At 46.4% G+C, this 23,077-nt stretch overlaps 2 protein-coding genes across 6 annotated transcripts in view; one reads left to right on the forward strand and one right to left on the reverse strand.

The window, feature by feature from the left end:
- The window catches only part of LAMB3 (laminin subunit beta 3), a 191,557-nt gene that overhangs the window by 25,961 nt on the left and 142,519 nt on the right, over positions 1-23,077 (forward strand). The gene's annotated exons all lie outside the window — the stretch shown is intronic.
- HSD11B1 (hydroxysteroid 11-beta dehydrogenase 1) overlaps positions 18,110-23,077 on the reverse strand; it is a 38,069-nt gene continuing 33,101 nt past the window's right edge. The window contains 2 exon segments of one of the 2 annotated variants that reach the window (NM_001009395.2): positions 18,110-18,717; positions 20,745-20,888. In NM_001009395.2, the coding sequence (NP_001009395.1) occupies positions 18,500-18,717; positions 20,745-20,888 (362 nt within the window). In that variant the 3' untranslated portion in view covers positions 18,110-18,499. 2 annotated transcript variants of the gene reach the window in all.

The following is a 23,077-nucleotide window of genomic DNA, read 5'->3' on the forward strand; positions in this document are numbered from 1 at the left end:
GTAGTTTTCTGTGTAAGGATTTTCTCTTCCCTTTCGTTACCTCTTCTCCATCCTGGTATCATAGAGAGGTTCTGCTCCTCTAAAGTACTGATATTTCTGCAGAACTCTTGAAATGAGGCCAGCTCTGAATTTGCTCCTTTCTGAAGCAATGGGATCGGGGACAGGGGGTAGGGGAAGGTGAAAAGATGACGGTTGATTGATTGGGGAATAAAGGGAGCAATAGCAGGCAGAATCTTATGAGAATTTCCTAGTCCCCTGAACTAGGAAATTTGGGGGAAAACTGAAAGAAGTTTGTCTGTGTGCCTTAAAAGGGAACTATTACAAATGCAATAATCAGGAAATTCCCAAGAAGTTCAGGGTAACATGATGGAGAGGGGACCGGCTTGGGACAAGTTAACTGAGTAGCTTTGTAGGCTTGTGCAATTCACCGTGTCTGAATGGTCCATTCAGTGTCTGAATGCATGATTTATGTGGCTCCCACGAAGTCCAAGACTTCACATGCGAGGCACGTAATGAGCCTTTTAAGCAGCTGTGATAAGGTAACAATTAGCAGCAGGCTGGGAGTGTATCACAGCCTTCTTGGTCGCCTACTACTGCCTCCACTCTCTGAGGAGAAAAAGAACAAGGAGTAGGCAGAGAAGTGTGCTGAGGATGGGTTCTCAAGCACGGAGACTGACATTTCCTCCGGAGGAGAGACAACTGCCTGAGATCCTGTGCTTGACCCGTGGAGATGGGAGTGAGGACAGAGGGGTTGAGGAGCCCAAGACAGCAGGATAAGAGAATGTCATGGGTGTAGAAATGTGAGAGGTTCTGGGATTTTAGGGCATAAGAACATGAGAGAGGACGGATGACGGCAGTAGGGGCTCCTGTGGGCCAGCTCTTTGGGTTCCACTGAAAGAAATGAGTATGAAGATTGAAATCTCTTTTAGGGCTATGCATGCACTGGGGTGGGCTTCCCTGGTGGCTCAGACAGTAAAGAATCTGCCTGCAATGCAGGAGCCCTGGGTTTGATCCCTGGGTTGGGAAGATCCGCTGGGGAAGGGAATGGCTACCGATTCCTGTATTCTTGCCTGGGAAATCCCATGGACAGAGGAACCTGGCAGGCTACTGTCCATCAGGTCACAAAGAGTCAGATGTGGCTAAGCACAGCACAACACAGAGGTAGATACTTTAATAGTCTAATCCATAGATAGTCTAACCATTAGCCTCCTCTGCCTGAGGGTTCCCTTCCTCTGGTGTGGGTTAGTGAGGAGGAGGATGTAGGTCAGGCCCCTGTTGAGTTGATCACCTAGCATTTACTGGTCAGCATTCTGTGCTTTTCCTCACTGTTTCCAGGTCTCTTTGTTGAAGGTCAAATCCTGAACTTTGGAACATGATCTCCTTGATGGATGCTGAGCCCTCTCTGGGCTCCCTTGAACGGATAAACACAGGATAGGAAAACACTTTGCTTTACCCCTTACAACATCACACGGGAATGTGTAGGACTATCAGATTTTATAGTAGGATTGGGGTAACAAAAGGGAATCCCAATTTTGAAAGAGAAAAATTTAAACTGTATATTAATATGACTTTTCCCGTACTCCAAGAAACAGCACTAAGAAGTTAACCCTCTATAGGCCCCCTCCCCACCCCCCTACCCCTCGCCATGGGAGCTGCTAGTTCTAATCTTTTCCCCCACTTCCACCCTTCTGGATGACATCCTATTCATTTTTGGGGAAATGGCAACCTTGTTCATAAGAAGTGGTTCTTGCCTCAGAATTGTACCCCATGCACCCTCCAACAATTTCTCAGCAATGCATTCCTCAAGTCTAAGTTATTCATTTTAGAATAAGGTCATGGACATTGAATAGCATAGTACCTGGTGGACTTGGCAGTCCACATTCTGCAGAAGGTGGCTGGGGTGTGTGGTGGGGGTAGTTTGGAACTCCAAGTCCTGCAGATCAGTCCTGTGGACATATTTGTCTGCTCGCATGCAAATCCTCCACGGTGCAGACTCTCCTCTTTAGTCTTCCAAGTCTGTTGCTGGTACCTGTTTAATCAGATGTCCATATAGACGTCCCAAGGACAAATACTCATTCTCAGAGATGACACAGTCTAAAGTCATCAGGAGAAAATAAATATTTTCTTAACTCCTCCGTTTGCAAGCCTGCCTCTCTTCAGTAGTTACAACTTCATGTTCGTGGCAGGACAGAATTCTCAGTCCTCTTTGGTTGCTTTCTGTTATCATTGTTGATAGAGGACCTTTATCTGCAATAAAACCTCCAAGTTATGCTGTAAGAAATGATCAGTACTGGTGTGAGATTCATCTATTTTATAGAGAATCTGAAAGGCTTAACCCTAAGACACAACTAACTGCGGATTCATTCTTGTGGGTTCAAGCACTGAGCAGGAAACAAGTTACTCATCCAAGGCTCCAGAGAAGGACCATGTCACTGGCTTTGACCTAGAAGGGCCCAGACAGGATGCAGCTTCAAGCCTGGGATAGGGGTGTGTGTGTGTGTGTGTGTGTGTGTGTGTGTGTGTGTGTGTGTGTGTTAGAATGGACAGATAGAAAAGCAAAGAGGAAGGTAGGCCAGAAAAGAAAGACCTGCCAGACACCAACCTCTAGACTAGAAGGAAAAACGTTGTGTTAATCTTTACAGCAATTTAGTTTCTCCCTTTATACTCCACTTCAGATTATATCCCCTTTACAAAATAAGGCTTATCCCTGAGTCAAATATCACCATGACTTGCCCCCTAGGTATGTCATTCCCTGTTCTGAACTTTAAAATGTACTGCTTTTTCTCAATTAAAAAGCACTGCCCTCCTCTCTCCAGGGGGAGTTGTCCAGTAACAAGACTCTGAGAACTCCTAGCTTATCACTAGAAAGTCACCCCACTTTTTAAAAAACAATCTACTTAACGTAAACTACTGAGCTGCTGCTGCTGCTGCCGCTGCTAAGTTGCTTCAGTTGTGTCCAACTCTGTGCGACCCCATAGATGGCAGCCCACCAGGCTCCCCTGTCCCTGGGATTCTCCAGGCAAGAACACTGGAGTGGCTTGCCATTTCCTTCTCCAATGCATGAAAGTGAAAAGTGAAAGTGAAGTCGCTCAGTCGTGTCCGACTCTTAGCGACCCCATGGATTGCAGCCCACCAGGCTCCTCTACCAAAAGTCATTTAAGGAAAAATAGAAATACGAAGCTTCTGTTCCTTAAAACATGCTTTCATTTACTTTACTTCATTTATGTATTGCTTTTTTCACAATAGCCTACCTTTGTCTTAAGCCAAGAATTCTGAGAGCCTCAGCAAGAGTAACTGCGCTCCCCAGTGCTATAATTCCAGAGACGTTTGCTCTCTCGTAAAACTAGGTTATTTAATAGTGTTATCCTCTTTCTGAAACTGGCAGTTTTCCTTCCTGGTTTCAGTTCAGTTCAGTCACTCAGTCATGTCCGACTCTTTGCGACTTCATGAATTGCAGCACGCCAGGCTTCCCTGTCCATCACCAACTCCTGGAGTTCACTCAAACTCACGCCCATCGAGTTGGTGATGCCATCCAGCCATCTTATCCTCTGTCTTCCCCTTCTCCTCCTGCCCCCAATCCCTTCCAGCATCAGAGTCTTTTCCAATGAGTCAACTCTTCACATGAGGTGGCCAAAGTACTGGAGTTTCAGCTTTAGCATCAGTCCTTACAAAGAACACCCAGGACCGATCTCCTTTAGAATGGACTGGTTGGATCTCCTTGCAGTCCAAGGAACTCTCAAGAGTCTTCTCCAATGACACAGTTCAAAAGCATCAATTTTTTGGTGCTCAGCTTCCTTCACAGTCCAACTCTCACATCCATACATGACCACTGGAAAAACCATACCCTTGACTAGACAGACCTTTGTTGGCAAAGTAATGTCTCTGCTTTTGAACTGTCATTATTTTTTGGCCACAGCTTCAGTTAAATGATCTCAATTATTTTGCAGATGGCCTGACATTCCAAACTATAATATGCTCCAGAGCCTTTTCTATAAACCTTGTACGTTTCTTTGCCAACAAAGGTCCGTCTAGTCAAGGCTATGGTTTTTCCAGTAGTCATGTATGGATGTGAGAGTTGGACTGTGAAGAAAGCTGGGCACCAAAGAATTGATGCTTTTGAACTGTGGTGTTGGAGAAGACTCTTGAGAGTCCCTTGGACTGCAAGGAGATCCAACCAGTCCATTCTGAAGATCAGTCCTGGGATTTCTTTGGAAGGAATGATGCTAAAGCTGAACTCCAGTACTTTGGCCACCTCATGCGAAGAGTTGACTCATTGGAAAAGACTCTGATGCTAGGAGGGATTGGGGGCAGAAGGAGAAGGGGGTGACAGAGGATGAGATGGCTGGATGGCATCACCGACTCAATGGACATGAGTCTGAGTGAACTCTGGGAGTTGGTGATGAACAGGGAGGCCTGGCGTGCTGCAGTTCATGGGGTCGCAAAGAGTTGGACACAACCGAGCGAATGATCTGAACTATACATTTCTCCCCTTACCTTTCTGATCTGTTTTATACTCAGCACAATCTATTATCCATAACCAAGAATATTTGAGCTGATACTGTAAAACCACCCCAGGCTGGTCTCACCAGAGTGCTGACATGTTAGGTTGCTGTCAGCCTGTTCTGCAGAGAGCATTCCAGGAACCTGAAGACTAGTAATGAAGCCAGCTTGGTGGATAAAAGGGTCTGAAAGCATTCCGATTTCCTTTCATTTTCTTTTCAGTTTTAGAAAAGTGGTAATCTGATAACCCTTAAAAGAAAGACCTCATCTTACAACCCAAACAAATTCATTTCATATTTTTCACCTTCCCTTCTACTTTTGGCCTGTATGCACCCATCTTTTTCTTTTTTTAAACACATATTTTGTGTCATAGATCTACAGTTATGTGTTTGCTTTCCACTTGATACTGTGTTAAAACTAGTTTTCCTGTTTTTACCTTTTTTTCACATTTTTACCTTTTCGCGTTGTCACGATCTTTCATAATGTTGTTGGTGCTCTATGATCTGTTTAATAATTTCCTTACTGTTGAATGGTAGCTATGCCTCCCTAGCATTGCTCAGGATAATGATTAACCACTGGTTAATATAATTTAATAGACATAAGGAAAAAAAAAAAACATGAGTTATAGTAATTTTCTATAATTGCGATGATAAATTCAGAACTGGGGTAACGTTCAACTTGGGAACAAGATTACTTTATGTACCACAGCTGACACCGCCTCTCCAGGGCTGTTGCTCACTGGGAAGCACTTTTCCCTGAACGGCAGCCTAGGGCGATAGAGCAACAGGGGTGCTCCAGGTAGGGCTGCCTGAGTTGTAAGCCTGGCTTCACCTTTGCTGCCTGTTTTGGTGTAGTGAATTACTTTACCCCTTTACCTCTCAGTTTCCTCCTCTGTAAAATGACTGTAATGATGGGATTATCCAAGGATTACATGATCTAACACTTAACATGTTCAGTTCAGTTCAGTTCAGTCGCTCAGTCGTGTCCGACTCTTTGCGACCCCATGAACCGCAGCACGCCAGGCCTCCCTGTCCATCACCATCTCCCGGAGTTCACTCAGACTCACGCCCATCGAGTCTGTGATGCCATCCAGCCATCTCATCCTCTGTCGTCCCCTTCTCCTCCTGCGCCCAATCCCTCCCAGCATCAGAGTCTTTTCCAATGAGTCAACTCTTCGCATGAGGTGGCCAAAGTACTGGAGTTTCAGCTTTAGCATCTTTCCTTCCAAAGAAACCCCAGGGTTGATCTCCTTCAGAATGGACTGGTTGGATCTCCTTGCAGTCCAAGGGACTCTCAAGAGTCTTCTCCAACACCACAGTTCAAAAACATCAACTCTTCAGCACTCAGCCTTCTTCACAGTCCAACTCTCACATCCATACATGACCACAGGAAAAACCATAGCCTTGACTAGATGGACCTTAGTTGGCAAAGTAATGTCTCTGCTTTTATCTAGGTTGGTCATAACTTTCCTTCCAAGGAGTAAGTGTCTTTTAATTTCATGGCTGCAGTCACCATCTGCAGTGATTTTGGACCCCCCAAAATAAAGTCTGACACTGTTTGCACTGTTTCCCCATCTATTTCCCATGAAGTGATGGGACCAGATGCCATGATCTTTGTTTTCTGAATGTTGAGCTTTAAGCCAACACTCCATAAATGTTAGCTGTCAGTACTCTTTTAGCCCTTGTGACCTATTGACGGATGCGATGAGTCCTCACTTGGACCTGCAGTTGTATGAGTATGAAGGAGTGTTTTAGTGAAACACTAAATTATCTGATATAATTTCCAATTATATCTACCGGGAAAAATGTTTAAAACTATCAAAAGGTTAATCAGGTTAATTAAACATTAAAAGGTTAATGTTTAAACTATCAAAAGGTTAACTACCAAACTTCAAAAGGTTAATAAAGACGTGACACTTGTCCATCCATGAAACGATGGCAAAAATTAAAATATGTAGCTTTTAAAAAAATGTATTTTTAATTGGAGGATAGTTGCTTTACAGTGTTGTATTGATTTCTGCCTTACAACACCATGAATCAGTTATATGTTTACATGTATCCCTTCCCTCTTGAACCTCCCTCCCAAAACCCCCATCCCACCCCTCCAGATCATCACAGAACACCAAACTGAGCTCCCAGTGTTACACAGCTGCTTCTCACTAGCTATTTTCCACATGGTAGTGTAAACTCATCCAAGTCAACTGACTGGATTCTTTTAAGAATATGTGTTGAGCTAATCTCTGTGGTGGAGAAGGGAATGGCAACCCACTCCAGTATTCTTGCCGGGAGGATTCCATGGACAGAGGAGACTGGCAGGCTACCATCCATGAGGCGCAGAGAGTTGAACACGACTAAGTGAATATCACTTTCACTTTTCAATCTATGTGGAAGAAAATTATTTGAGGCATCTCACAGAGTTCTTCCAGAGCAGTGTCTGGTAGGCCATTTGACGTCTATCTCTATTGAACCCAATCAAATGTGTTAATATCCATACCGTAGAATAATGCCTGAGCATAGTAAGTATATGGAAGTGTTTGCTAATACACGAAGGAAGAAAATGTATCCCAAAGTGTTGATACTCTTTTTAGTTTTGCCTGATATGATTGATAATTTGATTTATATGGATGAACTTTATTTATATGGAGATTTTGGTAATTTCTAACTTACAGCGTTTACTATAGTGTTGCCAGTGAGCATCTTCATGCACGAATCTATGTGTTTTCTTCTTTTAAAATACTTCCTTGAGGATAACAATCTAGGAGTGGGTTTGCTCATGAAGAAGTGATTTCATTCTGAGAAAGGTTTGCAGGAGGTGGGCAGGAGGGAACACAGCTAGGGCACAGGTGCTGCTGGAGATGGCAGAGTCAGGAGGGCGCGGAGCGGCTGGGGCCTTCCCGCAGCGTGACGGCTCAGTGCTGCCGGGTGTTATCGAGGAGGAAGAGCCAGGCGGGCGTGGTGAAAGAGGAATGGTCTAGAATCTGAAGAAATGACTTTTAGATCCATCTGTTCCTGGGATGTAAAGTTGCTTTGTCTTTTTGGCTCTCGTTTCCTCTAAAATCTTTCCCAGTATTAGGTTCTAAGAGTCCTTTAGTTCTTAAATGTTAATTAAATACCTTTTACATGCCAGGATCTGTGTTCAGTGGGTAAAGAATCCAGTTGCAATGCAGGATACACAGGCGATGCAGGTTCCGTCCCTGGGTTGGGAAGATTCCCTGGGGGAGGAGATGGCAACCCACTCCAGTATCCTTGCCTGGAAGACGCTATGGACAGAGGAGCCTGGCGGGCTACGGTCCATAGGGTCGCAAAACAGTCGGACACGACCAAGCGACTAAACGCACAGTGTAGCACAACCGGCCAGCGTCCGTGTTCTGCGCTAGGGCTGCAACGAGAAGCAAACTACAGCAAGTCCCTGGATGGGACTACATGAGGCAGTTAAAGAGGCACATTTAGAGCTGATGAGCTCAACTGACAGACAAATACAGGAGCTGCTGGAAGCATGGGAGACGGGTGGGAAAGCACCCATCCCAGCCTTGAGGGGTGGGCTCTGGAGGAAGTCACAAAACTTTTCCTAGAGGAGGTAACGGTTGAGCTGAGTCTTAAAGGGTGAGCAGGAGTTAAGCAGACTATGGGGAGAGTGAAGAGCATTCTGGGCAGAAGAGATGGCCTGGGCATAGGCACAGTGGGAATAGCAGGGTGCCTTCAGGGGACCAACAGTTCTGTGCCCTTGGGGAATCAAAAGCCCAGCAGGTGACCTGAGTTGTGTCTGGGCAGGTGGCCAGGGTCCTTCCTTGCACATCACTTTAAAGAGTTTAGGTTTCCTACATTCCACGTGGGTTTCCCTGGTGGCTCAGACGGTAGAGAATCTGTCCGCCGTGTGGGGAGACCTGGGTCCGATCCTTGGACTGGGAAGATCCTCTGCAGGAGGAGATGGCAACCCACTCCAGTATTCTTGCCTGGAGAATCCCCATGGACAGAGGAGCCTGGTGGGCTACAGTTCCATTTTAGCCAAGGGTGGCTTTGGATATACGCCAGCCTCCGCTTGCAGCCAAGAATCTTGTCTTAGTTTCCCCATACATACCTGACGTTTCTTTGCCCTGGAGGCTCAGAGCACCTGGCTTTTGAAGATGACCGCTAGCTGTCGCTATTGAACAGATCTGGTTGCCCCCAGCTGAAGGCCAATGGTGTCTTAGGCTGCGGGGTTCCCGGTGGCCCCACCGGAGGCCGAGTGCCGCCCCGCCTCCTCTGGGTCTGTTCAATCGCCCTGAGAGCTGACGCACAAGTAAGGCACGCGGTGAGGAGTGGTGGTAGCCCTTGAGCCGAACCTGGGCCCAAGGAGCTGGGGGTAAGGAATGCTGGTGACGCGTGGTCCACCGTGCCCTTCACTCAGCCACTGGGTGGCGCTGCCGCCCCTGGCTGTAAAAAGGGAGGCCCGTGGAAAGCAAAAGTCTGGGTTGGACTGCTTTGCTGCTTTGGAATGGGGTAGCTTTTGCATCCATCTTGTTACCTGGAGTTCGGGGGCCACAGGCTGGTCAAGAACAGTATGAGAGAGGTCCCAAAGCACACCCACACCCCCCACCACCAACAGTCCCAGGTCAGCCAACAATGCCATTTCTTGGGTCCTTCAAGCTTCCGTCCTGGCTGGTGTGTCTTTTGACTTGTCCTGTTTCCACGCTTTGGTTCCAGGTAGTGCCATGAGCCAATATGTGCTCCCCTTTGACTTCCGTTTCCTTTGCTCCCTTCCCAGAAACTCCCATCTCCCAAGCCTCCCCACTCAGCAGGTGCTCATTTGGTACCTTTCATTTTTCAGGAATCCATTTTCCCTTCTCCTTTCTTGGCTGAGTGTATCCTCACCCTGTGTGTCCTGGGATCTGTGCAGGCCGAGATCTGCTTCTCCTGGCTCTTTTTTTTTTTTTTGCCTGTGGGCATTGTAGTTCTAAGTTCTATTTCACCTTTTATTTAAAATTTCTCTCTCTTTTTTTCCCGTCTGCCTCTTCTTTTCATGTTTGCCCTGTCCTCGTCCCTACCTCCCACCCCCATCTTTAAAAACTATAGAATTTAGACATTTTTTAAATCTAACTAGGAAACTTGTCAGTCTACCAACTAGAGAAGTTAATGCAGTTTAAGCCTAACAACTAGAAGGGGAGGATACAGCAGGTAAGGGGTGTGCTGACTTCCCCCGGCATCCTTCGTGAACTGGCGACCCTCTGCGTGGGATGGAGACCCAGGGGTGCTGAGAGGCTGACACTGAGGCGCACCTGCTGGAGACATTGCGTGATGAGCATGGCTGTGTTTTTCTCTTCCCTTAATGTTGCAGGTTAGCTTGGTTCATATACCTCCCTTGAGAAATGAAGGGAGGCTCCTGGGACTAGGTCAGCACGAGTGTCCCCGTGCTCTGGGCTGGGCTCTGATGAAGAAGAATGTGGGCTCTTGGCAAAGTCCCTGGACAGCCGGTAGGGCCATAAGAAGGGATACGAGTTCTACCCGACGTGTAACATCTTTAGAGAAGAATAGAGTGCACTCTGAGCCAAGGGAAGGATGTGACTCAGGTCCCAAAGGGCTGGTAAGTAGTGTAACGTATGCTGACTTCTTCCTCTCACACAGCTTCTTAAATTTTTTTTAAAAAAATGCATTTTTGGCCGTGCTGGGTCTTCGCTGTGGGGCAGGCTGTCCTCTAGTTGCAGCTCGTGGGGGCTCTTCTCTAGTTGTGTCTGCGGGGTTCTCACTGCTGTGGCCTCTCTGGTTTCGGTGCACAGACTCCAGGGTGCGCGGCCTTCAGTAGTTCGGCACGTGGGCTCAGAGGTTGTGCTTCTCGGGCTCTAGAGCACACGCTCAATAGCTGTGGCGCCTGGGCTTAGTTGCTCCGCGGCATGTGGAATCTTCCCGAACCAGAGGTCCAGCTAGGTGTGCCTCCTGCATTGGCAGGTGGGCGTTTACCACCGAGCCACCAGGGAAGCCCTCTCACGAAACTGTAGAGCCATAGTCTCCCAAGGGGACATGTTGCAGGGACTACTGGGGTGTAGGGAGAAAAATATTAGAATTTCTCCTTATTTATTTTTTTAATCTTGTCTTTTTAAGATTTCTATTTTTGAGTATGTTTTGTGTTAGTAAATATTACATACATACATTATATAAATGGGCTTCCCAGGAGGTGCCTGTGGTCAAGAACCCATCTGCCAGTGGAGGAGACATAAGAGACATGGGTTTCCTGGGGTCAGGAAGATCCCCTGGAGGAGGGCATGACAACCCACTCCAATATTCTTACCTGGAGAATCCCAAGGACAGAGGAGCCTGGTGGGCTACAGTCCATGGGGTCGCACAGAGCCGGACATGACCGAAGCAAATTAGCATGCATATAGCCTGCACACATTATATAAATAGTAGCTATGTATCTATCAGAAATACATATGCCTGAGAAACGCTGGGCTGGAAGAAGCACAAGCTGGAATCAAGATTGCCACAAGAGATATCAATAACCTCAGATATGCAGATGACACCACCCTTATGGCACAAAGTGAAGAGGAACTAAAGAGCCTCTTGATGAAAGTGAAAGAGGAAAGTGAAAAAGTTGGCTTAAAGCTCAACATTCAGAAAATGAAGATTATGGCATCTGGTCCCATCACTTCATGGGAAATAGATGGGGAAACAGTGTCAGACTTTATGTTTTTGGGGTCCAAAATCACTGCAGATGGTGACTGCAGCCATGAAATTAAAAGACGCTTACTCCTTGGAAGGAAAGCTATGACCAACCTAGATAGCGTATTGAAAAGCAGAGACATTACTTTGCGAACTAAGGTCCATCTAGTCAAGGCTACTGTTTTTCCAGTGGGATGTGAGAGTTGGACTGTGAAGAAAGCTGAGTGCCGAAGAACTGATGCTTTTGAACTGCGGTGTTGGAGAAGACTCTTGAGAGTCCCTTGGACTGCGCGGAGATCCAACCAGTCCATTCTGAAGGAGATCAGCCCTGGGATTTCTTTTGGAAGGAATGATGCTAAAGCTGAAACTCCAGTACTTTGGCCACCTCATGCGAAGAGTTGACTCATTGGAAAAGACTGTGATGCTAGGAGGGATTGGGGGCAGGAGGAGAAGGGGATGACAGAGGATGAGATGGCTGGATGGCATCACCGACTCGATGGTCGTGAGTTTGAGTGAACTCCAGGAGCTGGTGATGGACAGGGAGGCCTGGCGTGCTGCGATTCATGGGGTCGCAAAGAGTTGGACACGACTGAGTGACTGAACTGAACTGAACTGAATCGTGTTTTAACGATGAAGTGTGAGATCCGAACTTTCAGAGATCACTGCTCTGGAGAATCTCTGGAGCTTGCTGTGGACTCTAGGGGGAGTCTGAGGTGCTGGCTGAGAGCCTCCTGGCCAAGAAGAAAGGCCCACACAGCCCAGCCCATGTGGACAGCCTTGGTGGCGAGGAGGGACGCACCTGCCCTTGGGAGGGAACTCTCTAGAAACAGCCGCTGGATGCCAGTCCCCCATGGATGTGAGTCACCCCAGGGCTCCCTGCTACCTGCTATGGAGGGCCTTTTCTTACATTCTTGACGGAGGAGGAGTCATAGTTAGGGCCTTGCAGATGGCCCATCCCGTCACCGTGGTTGGGAGCCTGGCATCTGAGGGACTGTGCGCTTCTGCTCTGTATCTCAGACTTGCCTCGGGTGATTTACGTTGTGACCAACACTTGTGCTTGCCTAACAGAACCCCATTTTTGTTTGAGGTGGACCTGTGCTCAGCTGAAAATTGCATTTCTCAACCTGTCTTGAAGGGAGGGGTGGTCCCAAGACGTGGCTCTAGCCCATGGGATGTGAGCGGAAGTCCTGGCTGGGGCTTTCCCACTGGCTCTTTATTAGGGGTCAGGCTCAGTTGGTGCACACGTTTAGCCTCTCACATCTCTCTCTTTCTTTGTTTTTGGCCTGAATCACAGAGTGATGCTGAAGGTGGAGCAACTGTCTTGGGACCCCACAGTGACGGGGAGGAGGACGGATAGTTGGAAAGGCAGGACACCTCGCAGACTTTTTGTTGTTTCTCCTTGATGCGCCGCGGTCCACGGTTTGTCCCTGTGGCTTTCCAGGGGATGCAGTGCTAGCGAACGTGAAGCTGGACGCAGGAGCTCAGACACTTGGGTTCAGGCCACGACTTCACGCGAGATGCTGACACCCGGAGAGGCGAAGGATGTGGCTGTGCCTTGTCTCGGGGAGCCCTTGTTCCCTCTTCTTCTCCAGTAAGGATAGAAACGAGCTGTTCTGCTTCTTTCAAGTCCTGGGAAGAGGAGCGAGGCACTGAGCTGGGCCTTTAAGAATAACTAATTCTGTCAAGAATGTGGAAAGTGAGTCAGGATGGGTGCTGAAGCCTGCTGTGCACAGCTCTTCTAAAACACATACGGGGTGTCAGCTGGTGGCTTCAGGCTGGCCATGGTGAGAGCGTTTGCATCGCTGAAGTAGGCAAGTGTTACGTATCAGCCTTTCTCTCTTTCTTTTCTGGAGAGTCAGTTGTTAAGCCTTTACCAACACTCCTTTGGAAAGAGCAAAAGTTTAGTTTATTAACTACCTTAATATTGTCTCATAGCCTCTCTTGCTTTCCCCATGCCGTCTGATATGTGATAAGTTGAGCAGAATCAAGAAGCAGCTGGTTTCTACTGAACACAGGCTGAAGTCTTCATATGTCTTTGGGCCCAAGGTTTACCCTGACAGTTCAGGCTGAAGGTAAAACCAATTTTATTCCAACGTTGGCTATAAATTTGTCATCTAATCACGCCCCTGCTTGGTGTTCATCTCCTTTCTTCCTCATCAACCTCCTGCCCCCATCTTATTGACGATCTACAGGGCCTGAGCTCTTGTGACCCTGGCTTCTTGCCCCACTTGTGCTGCCCACCGAAGTCCCCGGTTCTGGGTCTGCAACAGCAGATCTTATGACCTCCCTTGTCTCTTGGAGCTGACAAAGGTGGCTGCACCCATAAGGGTCCCATGGCCTATGCTCTTCTCACAATGTGACGTGACACTCGTCTGCTGAGCTGGGGGTCTGCCTGGTCTCCGGGAGGTGGGGTGGATCACTGCCAGCTTATCGTTGGTCATCATGGGTAATACAGCTTCCGCCCGGCTCTGTCTCTCGGGACAGAGATTATTGTAAAGACTGATTAAGATCACTCATGTAAAGTTTACAATTTAGTGTCTGGTATGCTCCTATGCCATGCTTTAGGAGCCCAGAGACCCCTTGTAAGAAGTCTGGGCAGCCCTGAAGCTGCTGTTCTGAGAGACATGTGATGAGGCCATGCTACGCTAGGGACGCCGACTGAGCCCTCAGCTGTTCCGGGCTCCAGCCAGTCAGTCTTTGCAGTTCAGGCACAAGCCGCAGGTGTGATGGAGCCTGCAGATGATTCTAGCTCCGGGCCTTTGAGCCAGCCCAGCAGTGCTGAGCAGAGCAGAAGTGAGCTGTCCTCCTGGAACCCTGCCCAGACTGAAGACTCGTGAGTGAAAATGCTTCTCTGAGGAACCGGAGATGAAGGCTTCAACCTATATTTAGGGGCGGGGGGCACGCCTCAACCCATAACACTGCCAGCACAAGAATCGCGGCTGAGGTCTGCTCCTCAGAGGGAAGCCATTCCTGGTTTTGTCAGGTCTGAGAAGAGTGCTTCATGCAAGTTAGCCTCCTCATTCCGTACACTCATGCTCACACATACAAGTGCACAAACCTCCCCATTTTATATATTTATAATTTTAACATAAGTGGGATTGTGTTATACATATTTGTAAGCAACTTGTTTTGTACGCTTAAGAGTACGTCTGGAAGGTCCTTCCATGTGAGTACATATAAATCATTCTTGTTATCGTGATACAGTGATTTCATAGTATTGACAGCCTGCACGCTCATTCGCTTCAGTCGTGTCCAACTCTTTGCAACCCCATGGACTGTAGCTCACCAGGCTCCCCTGTCCATGGGATTATCCAGGCAAGAACACTGGAGTGGGTTGCCATGCTCTCCTTCAGGGGACCTTCCTGACCCAGGAGTTGAATCCCCATCTCCTGAGTCTCCTGCATTGGCTGGGGGATTCTTTAGCACTAAGCCATCTGGGAAGCCCATTGACAGCCTATGGGTAGATATTAAAATTGTTTCTGGTGTTTTGGTTTGGGTTAGCCCTAACCACGTATGTAATTTTTGGTGACTTAAAATTTTCCTAACAGTTAGTACAGTAATTCCTTGTGGTAAAAGAATATTTTTGCTAAAAAAATATTGCTGGGTGTTCTCCAATTAGAGTCAGAATCCACTTTGCATGATAGACGGTGGGGCAGAAGGCCGGTGGGAGTGAGCACTCTGGGGTCGGAGTTAGGGAAGAGGTGGAGCCAGGAGGAAGCACTTTGAAAGCGACCTGGCCCGGAGGGGCCTTTTGGGTTAAATGATGCCCTCCCATTGAATGTTAACCCAGCCTTCCTTCCCTCCTCTGAAACATTGGGGAAAGATAACATTGTTCACTAATAAGTTCAGTGACAGTGGAGTTGCTTTTGGAATCCACAAAGGAATGCTGAATTTTCATGTCACTGTGGGCTAAAAGTGAGCAATGAACCTTTGGGTTCCACATACAATGTGAAAACAGTCATCCTTGCAGATATATTTTTAAGCTTATTATGAATGGAACTAAGCAGGCCAGGTCCTTTTACGTGGATCTTGTCTAATGATAAAAACCGTTTTGCTGCTGGTTGTTGTTATTGTACAGTCTCTCAGTCATGTGTGACTCTTTGCGACCCCATGGACTGCAGCACGCCAGGCTTCCCTGTCTATCACCATCTCCCGGAGCTTGCTCAAACTCATGTCCATTGAGTTGGTGATACTATTCAACCATCTCATCCTCTGTCATGCCGTTCTCCTCCTGCCTTCAGTCTTTCCCAGCATCAGGGTCTTTTCCAGTGAGTTGGCTCTTTGCATCAGGTGGCCAAATTACTGGAACTTAAGCTTCATCATCAGTCCTTCCGATGAATGTTCAGGGTTCATTTCCTTTAGGATTGGTTAGTTTGGTCTCCTTTCTGTCCAAGGGACTCTCAAGAGTCTTCTCCATCACCACAGTTTGAAAGCATCAGTTCTTCGGCGCTCAGCCTTCTTTATGGTCCAACTCTCATATCCATACATGACTACTGGAAAAACCATAGCTATGACTATACAGACCTTTGTCGGCCAAGTAATGTCTCTGCTTTTTAATATGCTGTTTATGTTTGTCATTGCTTTTCTTCCAAGGAGCAGCGTCTTTGAGTTTCATGGCTGCAGTCACCATTCACAGTGATTTTGGACTACAAGAAAATAAAGTCTTTTCTATCACTGTTTCCATTGTTTCCCCATCTATTTGCATGAAGTGATGGGACCGGATGGCATGATCTTTGTTTTTTGAATGTTGAGTTTTAAGCCAGCTTTTTCACTCTCCCCTTTCACCTTCATCAAGAGGCTCTTTAATTCCTTTTTGCTTTCTGCCATAAGAGTGGTGTCATCTGCGTGGCCCTTGGCTCTGGAGAGAGATGCCAGATATTCGAGGGGCAGGGGAGCCAGGTGAGGAGCAGAGTGAGGGTTCTTGAGAGGGTCCCTTGGGAAGGGCTCCCTGAAACAATATAGCCCCTGGTTGGTGAGAAAAAGAACTGAGTTTATTGCTTACTCAGGTGAAAGGAGGTACTACCTTGATGGAGACTTGCAGCCTTTCACAATGGGAGGGCAAAACGGGGTGTTTATGAAGTGTTGGAGTCTGGTTTAATGTGGGCTCTCAGTGAGGTGGTTTGATTAGAACTGGAGAAGGGTCATGATGCAAGCATTTCCTATCGGTGAGCACCGTGAGGACAGAGTTCTGACATGAGGATTCCAAAGAGTCTTCACGAGTAATAGCCTTTTGTTGCTGTCTGTTGAAAAACTGAGCATTTTTAAATTGGCTTGTACCATTTATCTTCCTGGACAAAAGTTGCTTGGAGTGGTAAAGTCATGCTGCTGAAGATGAGGAAATTGTAATGTCCAACCTAGTGAAGACAGCAAATGATGAGGGTGTCAGTGGCTTCAGATCTCAGACCTAATCTCCCTCTCTCTCTTTTTTACATTTATTTATTTTTGGCTGTGCTGGATCTTTGATGTTTCCAGTTTCAGCGAGTGGGGTCTCCTCTCTAATTGTGTTGCGTGGCCTTCTCACTGCAGTGGCTTCTCTTCTTGTGAAGCACAGGCTCGAGGCACACAGCCTTCAGTAGATGTAGCCCTCAGGCTCTAGAGCGTGGGCTCAGTAGTTGCAGTGCTTGGGCTGAGTCACCCCAGAGCATGTAGACTCTTCCCAGACTGGGGATTGAACCTGTGTCCCCTCACTGGCAGGTGGATTCTTCGCCACTGGAGTACAGGGGAAGTCCAGACCTAATTTCTGATATCATCCCTTTTGAATTCTGGGGGAAGCCTCACATAGTAAGACATATAACCTCTACTCAAGCAAATTCTAAGTCTCAGTCAGATTTCCCCTGCTTCCTTTCCCTGGGCATAATTTAAGGAGGTCTTTTCTCTAAGAAAAGTTCAGCCATCTTCACACTCCAGATCCAGCTCCTGGTCCATGTGGCTGGCAGCTCGGTGGACTGCAATTTGTCCTGCTGCCCAGCAGTTTAGATTAAGAGGCCAGAAAAGGAAACTTCCCCTACATGTTCAGGCTCATGTGTTGTGGCCCAACATCACTTCCCATGGAAACCCTACATTCGGGAGTGCTGAGTTTGTGCTGGGTATATTCCATCTATCCCTCCAAAACACTCTCCATCCTTCCCCACCTTGCTGTGTGCCTGGGTATGCTGACTTGTATGGTTTATATCAATCTGCTCTTTGCCCCTCTGTTCACTTAATTGAAAATACCAGCAGGGACTCAGAGGGAAGGTGTATTTATTTCTCTAGATCTTTCCTTTGTGGTCCTTGGTGGGCTGGTGGCGTCCTGAGTATCCTAGGTCCTGTCCTGTGGCACTCTGCAAACATTTCTTACCCTCTGGGCTTTTGTAACAGTTCTTTCCTCTTGTCCCGATGGCGGGCCTAGGGTTGGAAATAAGTGAAACTAACCTGGAGATGCTACATTACCTCTGTGACTTCCCTATAGCCTTGCCCACACTTTGGTAAAGAATCTCCTTTTCTCTACTAGAATTATCCAGTTTTCCACTCTGCCCTGTTGGAGGACCTGCCGATATGGGGCTTTGTGGAGCTGTTAGAGTTTCGTACCCTCTTTGGTTGTAGTCAAGTGACACCTGGCAAGTGTCGGATAGAGATGTGTTGAATGACTGTATGAGTGACATGATTTGAACTCCAACCTCTCTTCAACAAACTTCTAATACTGAGTGTTCACACGTAAATTATAGATGCTTGAGGCACTGTGAGTACACTGAACAGGTGTAGATTCTGTGGCTTCACGGAACCACAGGAACCTCCACTTCTCTGCGTTTGCTCTGTTTATTCAGGCTCAGATGGTCTCCTCTCCAGAAGAACAGTATGAAGGAACATAAAGAGCATCTGAAATATACAAAATGGTGAAGATGCTGTGTTCACTAGATGAAGTAGGTGATTTCTTCAACTCAAAGGCAGGTCAGAGGTTCATATCACACAATAAGAAATGTACACTGAAAGTCTCACGTGTATAGGTCATAGCTTTTAATGGAATCATGCTGAATGAACTGAAGTTAAAGCCAATGCGACATGAATTTACAAAGTTTATGTGACCTTTAGAATTAATATTGATTAAATATAGCCTGATTACCTTTGAGGCAAACTTGATGTGACTATCTTGTGATTATATCTATGGTTACTGTCAATTTCGCAGTGGCCGGTTCGTGGCATTCATTATGATCACCTTTCCACAAGTGTTAGAGGGATTCCTTTAAATTGTGGGATGTGCTGTGCGACTTGCGGTCCCCTGGGGGCACTCACTTATCTCTCTGGGGAGATACCTTCATGATGGAGCTCGGATAAATACCAGGCTGGATTGTTCCAAGCTCACTTTATGAGGCCCAGCCCTCAGGAAGTGCCTAGTTGTTTATAAATCTTTCCATATTATATTTCTTCAAGGAGAGAAATTCCATGATCTTCCTTCCTGGATTTTTCAGCAGGAGAGAAGTCAAGATTGAATTGTCATAATAAACTTCATCTTGGCGCAGAGCTCCCCCTTTGATAATCTCCAGGGCACATTCTTCCTTTGGAGATGCTTCTGCATTGTATATCCCAGCAACTGCCTTCATGGCTGTGTCTGTAGAGTGAGAAGAGAAGAGTGTGGTTATCCAAGACGAGTAGAGTCTATGTGATGGAAGGCCTGCAGACACCAGCAGCTTAGCTTTTAGGGGCTGCTGGCCAGTGCTTGCTCGGGCCCTGTCGGGAATACATGGAGAAGACTGGGTATGTTGAGGGCCTGTTGGGCAAAGAGAATCTTGGTGTTCATATGGACCTTGTCTTCCTGGATGGAAATTTGTGGGGGCAACTGGAGGTTACTGGTTGAGTGATTTGAATGAATCAGACTCCTCTCTTGGGTGTTTTGGTTGGAGTGAAGGAGTAATATCGGAGAGTAGAATGAGTATAGAAGTCATATGATGGGAAGAGTCAATGAGCAAAACCAGAGTGAGGTGTGATAATGAGGACTGACTTGTAAAAGGAAGAGACAGACAGGAATCCAGGTCTTTGCTCCCTTGGCAACACCAACCACTTTCATTTGGAGGGAAACTGTCGTTACCTGCTCTCTCCTCCTAGGATTTGTGTCTTTCTTGCCCAGCTTCTCTCTGTTTCTCCACCCCTTCTTGTTTCACTGTGTGTCTTTGTCTTTCTCTCTCTTTTGTTCTGTGACTACTACTCAGTGTATTCAAAGTTTTTTAAAAAAATTTATTTGGCTGTGCAGAGTGCAGGATCTTAGTTCCCTGATCAGGGATCGAACCCATGCCCCCTGCAGTGAAAGTGTGGAGTCTTAACCACCGGACTGCCAGGGAAGTCCCTTCAATAAAGTTTTTTAAATCAGACCTATCACATATTTTAGATAAACTTGCATTTGGACTTAAAGAAAAGTTTTAAAAATTGTGCAAAGTCTTCCCTTATATCTTTCAATCAAAACATCTTACATAACTATTATACAACTATCAATGATAGATATGATAGAATTGGAACAATATTACTAACTAAACTGCAGGCTTAATTTTTTCACTAATGTCCTTTATATGTTCCAGGATCTTATCTAGTAGTAATTTTTTCTTGTTTTCTCTCTGATCTCTGACAGTTCTTTACTCTTTCCTTGTCTCTCACAGCCTTGACACTTTTGAAGAGTTCTATTCAGTGGATCTGTATGAAAGAAAGTGAAGTCGCTCAGTCATGTCCAACTCTTTGCAACCCTGTGGACTGTAGCCCCCCAGGTTCCTCCGTCCTTGGAATTTTCCAGGCAAGAATACTTGAGTGGGTTGCCATTTCCTTCTCCAGGGGATCTTCCTGACCCAGGGATAGAAGCTGGGTCTCCCGCATTGCAGGCAGACGCTTTACTGTCTGAGCCACCAGGGAAGCCACCAGGATCTGTATAAACCCCTTCAATTTGTTTTTTTTTCTCCGTTGTTCTCATAATTAGAATGAGATTATGTGTTTTCAACAAGAATACCCCCCGAAATGATGCTGTGTCCGTCTCAGCATGATGCATCAAGGGATTTGTGATATCTGTGACTTATTACTGATATCTTATTAAGGAAAAGTGAAGTCACTCAGTCGTGTCTGACTCTTTGCGACCCCATGGACTGCAGCCTACCAGGCTCCTCTGCCCATGGGATTTTCCAGGCAAGAGTACTGGAGCGGGGTGCCACTGCCTTCTCCGGGATTAAGGAAAACAAACTCATATTTAATAATCTCACATAGGAAAGTAATGGCTGTTGAGTTTTCATGAGGGACATAAGGTGTTCAGAATAGGGTCAGGTGAGGAATGTGGTGTTACTCAGCACAATTGGCAGTCAGAATGGAGAGAAGGGTCAAAGAGCAGTCAGAGGCTCAACAGGTGACAGAACACTTCATTCAAGGGGGACTAATGTTCTTGCCTGGAGAATCCAGGGACAGAGGAGCCTGGTGGGCTGCCATCTATGGGGTCACACAGAGTCGGACACGACTGAGGCAACTCAGCAGCAGCAGTAGCAGTGCTGTCATTGGTTTTCAGTGCTTGACACACGATGACATCAGGGAGTTCAGCACCCTCTTTACCCACCATAGTAAGACAGAAGGTCCATCTGTAGGCCATTTATTCCAATTTCTTGACCTTACCTGTGTCGATGAGGCCAAGAATACAGAGGGTGATTGACACATTGACCTTGGTCGCCTCATATTCCGTCCTGAGAGAGGAGAAGAACCCATCCAGAGCAAACTTGCTTGCAGAATAGGCAGCAGCAAGTGGACAAGCTATTTTCCCTGAATGATACGAGAGTGGGTTAACATGGTCATCCACTGCAGCTCTGACAAAGCCAAACTGTGCTTTATCTGTAGCAGGCTTTGTAACCTCCATGAAGTGCTTCTACCCATAGTTTCTCTCTACTCCCCAAAGAGATTATCCTGCTGTGCTAAATTTCAGAAAGAAAGAAACATGATGGTATCAAAGAAACTCCCCTTGACGGACTGGGATATGGCGTAGAGTGGGCTGCAGGAAAACTTTCAATGAAGAGGGATTAGTTAGATTTTTAGTAAAGGTGGTAAATAAGGAGGATTACAAAAGAGCCATGCAATTTCACACCTGGTAACTCTTCAACATTTGACCCAAGAGCACTGGAAAGCAAGTGTTTGGCAAGAGCTGTCTATCAGCACAGAGATCTGTCACTGGTCTTGCTAGGCAAGGGGAATGAAAACTCCTGTCTTTATTTTATACTCCAAATCACTTTTCTTACTTTCATCAGCCTGGTTAATTCTTAGTTCTCAGTATTTTGGAGGATATGTGGGCATATGCCCTATCAGTTCAGTTCAGTTGTACAGCCATGTCTAACTCTTTGCGACCCCATAGACTGCAGCGTGCCAGGCCTCCCTGTCCATCCTCAACTCCTGGAGTCCACCCAATCCCATATCCATTGAGCCGGTGATACCATCCAACCATCTCATCCTCTGTCATCCCCTCTCCTCCTGCCTTCAGTCTTTCCCAGCATCAGGGTCTTTTCCAAGGAGTCAGTTCTTCACATCAGGTGGCCAAAGCACTGGAGTTTCAGCTTCAGCATCAGTTCTTCCAATAAATATTCAGGGCTGATTTCCTTTAGGATGGACTTGTTGGATCTCCTTTCAGTCCAGGGGACTCTCAGGAGTCTTCTCCAACACCACAGTTCAAAAGCATCAATTCTTTGGCACTCAGCTTTCTTTATAGTCCAACTCTCACATCCATACATGACTACTGGGAAAACCATAGCTTTGACTAGACGGACCTTTGTTGACAAAGTAATGTCTCTGCTTTTTAATATGCTGTCTAGGTTGGTCATAACTTTCCTTCCAAGGAGTAAGTGTCTTTTAATTTCATGGTTACAGTCACCATCTGCAGTGATTTTGGAGCCCGCCAAAATAAAGTTGGTCACTGTTTCCATTGTTTCTCCATCTATTTGCCATGAAGTGGTGGGACTGGATGCCATGATCTTAGTTTTCTGAATGTTGAACTTTAAGCCAACTTTTTCACTCTCCTCTTTCACTTTCATCAAGAGGCTCTTTAGTTCTTCTTTGATTTCTGTCTTAATTGTGGTATCATCTGCATATCTGAGGTTATTGCTATTTCTCCCAGCAGTCTTGATTCCAGTTTGTGCTTTATCCAGTCCAGCATTTCTCATGATGTACTCTGCATATAAGTTAAATAAGCAGAGTGACAATATACAGCCTTGACGCACTCCTTTTCCTATTTGGAACCAGTCTGTTGTTCCATGTCCAGTTCTAACTGCTGCTTCTTGACCTGCATACAGATTTCTCAGGAGAAAGGTCAGATGGTCTGGTATTCCCATCTCTTTAAGAATTTTTCACAGTTTGTTGTGATCCACATAGTCAAAGGCTTTGGTATGGTCAATAAAGGAGAAATAGATGTTTTTCTGGAACTGTCTCGCTTTTTCAATGATCCAACGAATGTTGGCAGTTTGACCTCTGGTTCCTCTGACTTTTCTAAAACCAGCTTGAACATCTGGAATTTCCTGGTTCACGTACTGTTGAAGACTGGCTTGGAGAATTTTGAGCATTACTTTACTAGCGTGTGAGATGAGTGCAATTGTGCGGTACTTTGAGCATTCTTTGGCATTTCCTTTCTTTGGGATTGGAATGAAAACTGACCTTTTCCAGTCCTGTGGCCACTACTGAGTTTTCCAAATTTGCTGGCATATAGAGTGCAGCACTTTCACAGTATCATCTTTTAGGATTTGAAATAGCTCAACTGGAATTCTACCACCTCCACCAGCTTTGTTTGTAGTGATGCTTCCTAAGGCCCACTTGACTTCGCATTCCAGGATGTCTGGCTCTAGGTGAGTGATCACACCATCGTGATTATCTTGGTCATGAAGATCTTTTTTGTATACTTCTTCTGTGTATTCTTGCCACCTCCTCTTAATATCTTCTGCTTCTGTTAGGTTCATACCATTTCTGTCCTTTAT

The sequence above is a fragment of the Ovis aries genome, chromosome 12 (assembly GCF_016772045.2).
Source record: "Ovis aries strain OAR_USU_Benz2616 breed Rambouillet chromosome 12, ARS-UI_Ramb_v3.0, whole genome shotgun sequence".
Classification (NCBI taxonomy): Eukaryota; Metazoa; Chordata; class Mammalia; order Artiodactyla; family Bovidae; genus Ovis; species Ovis aries.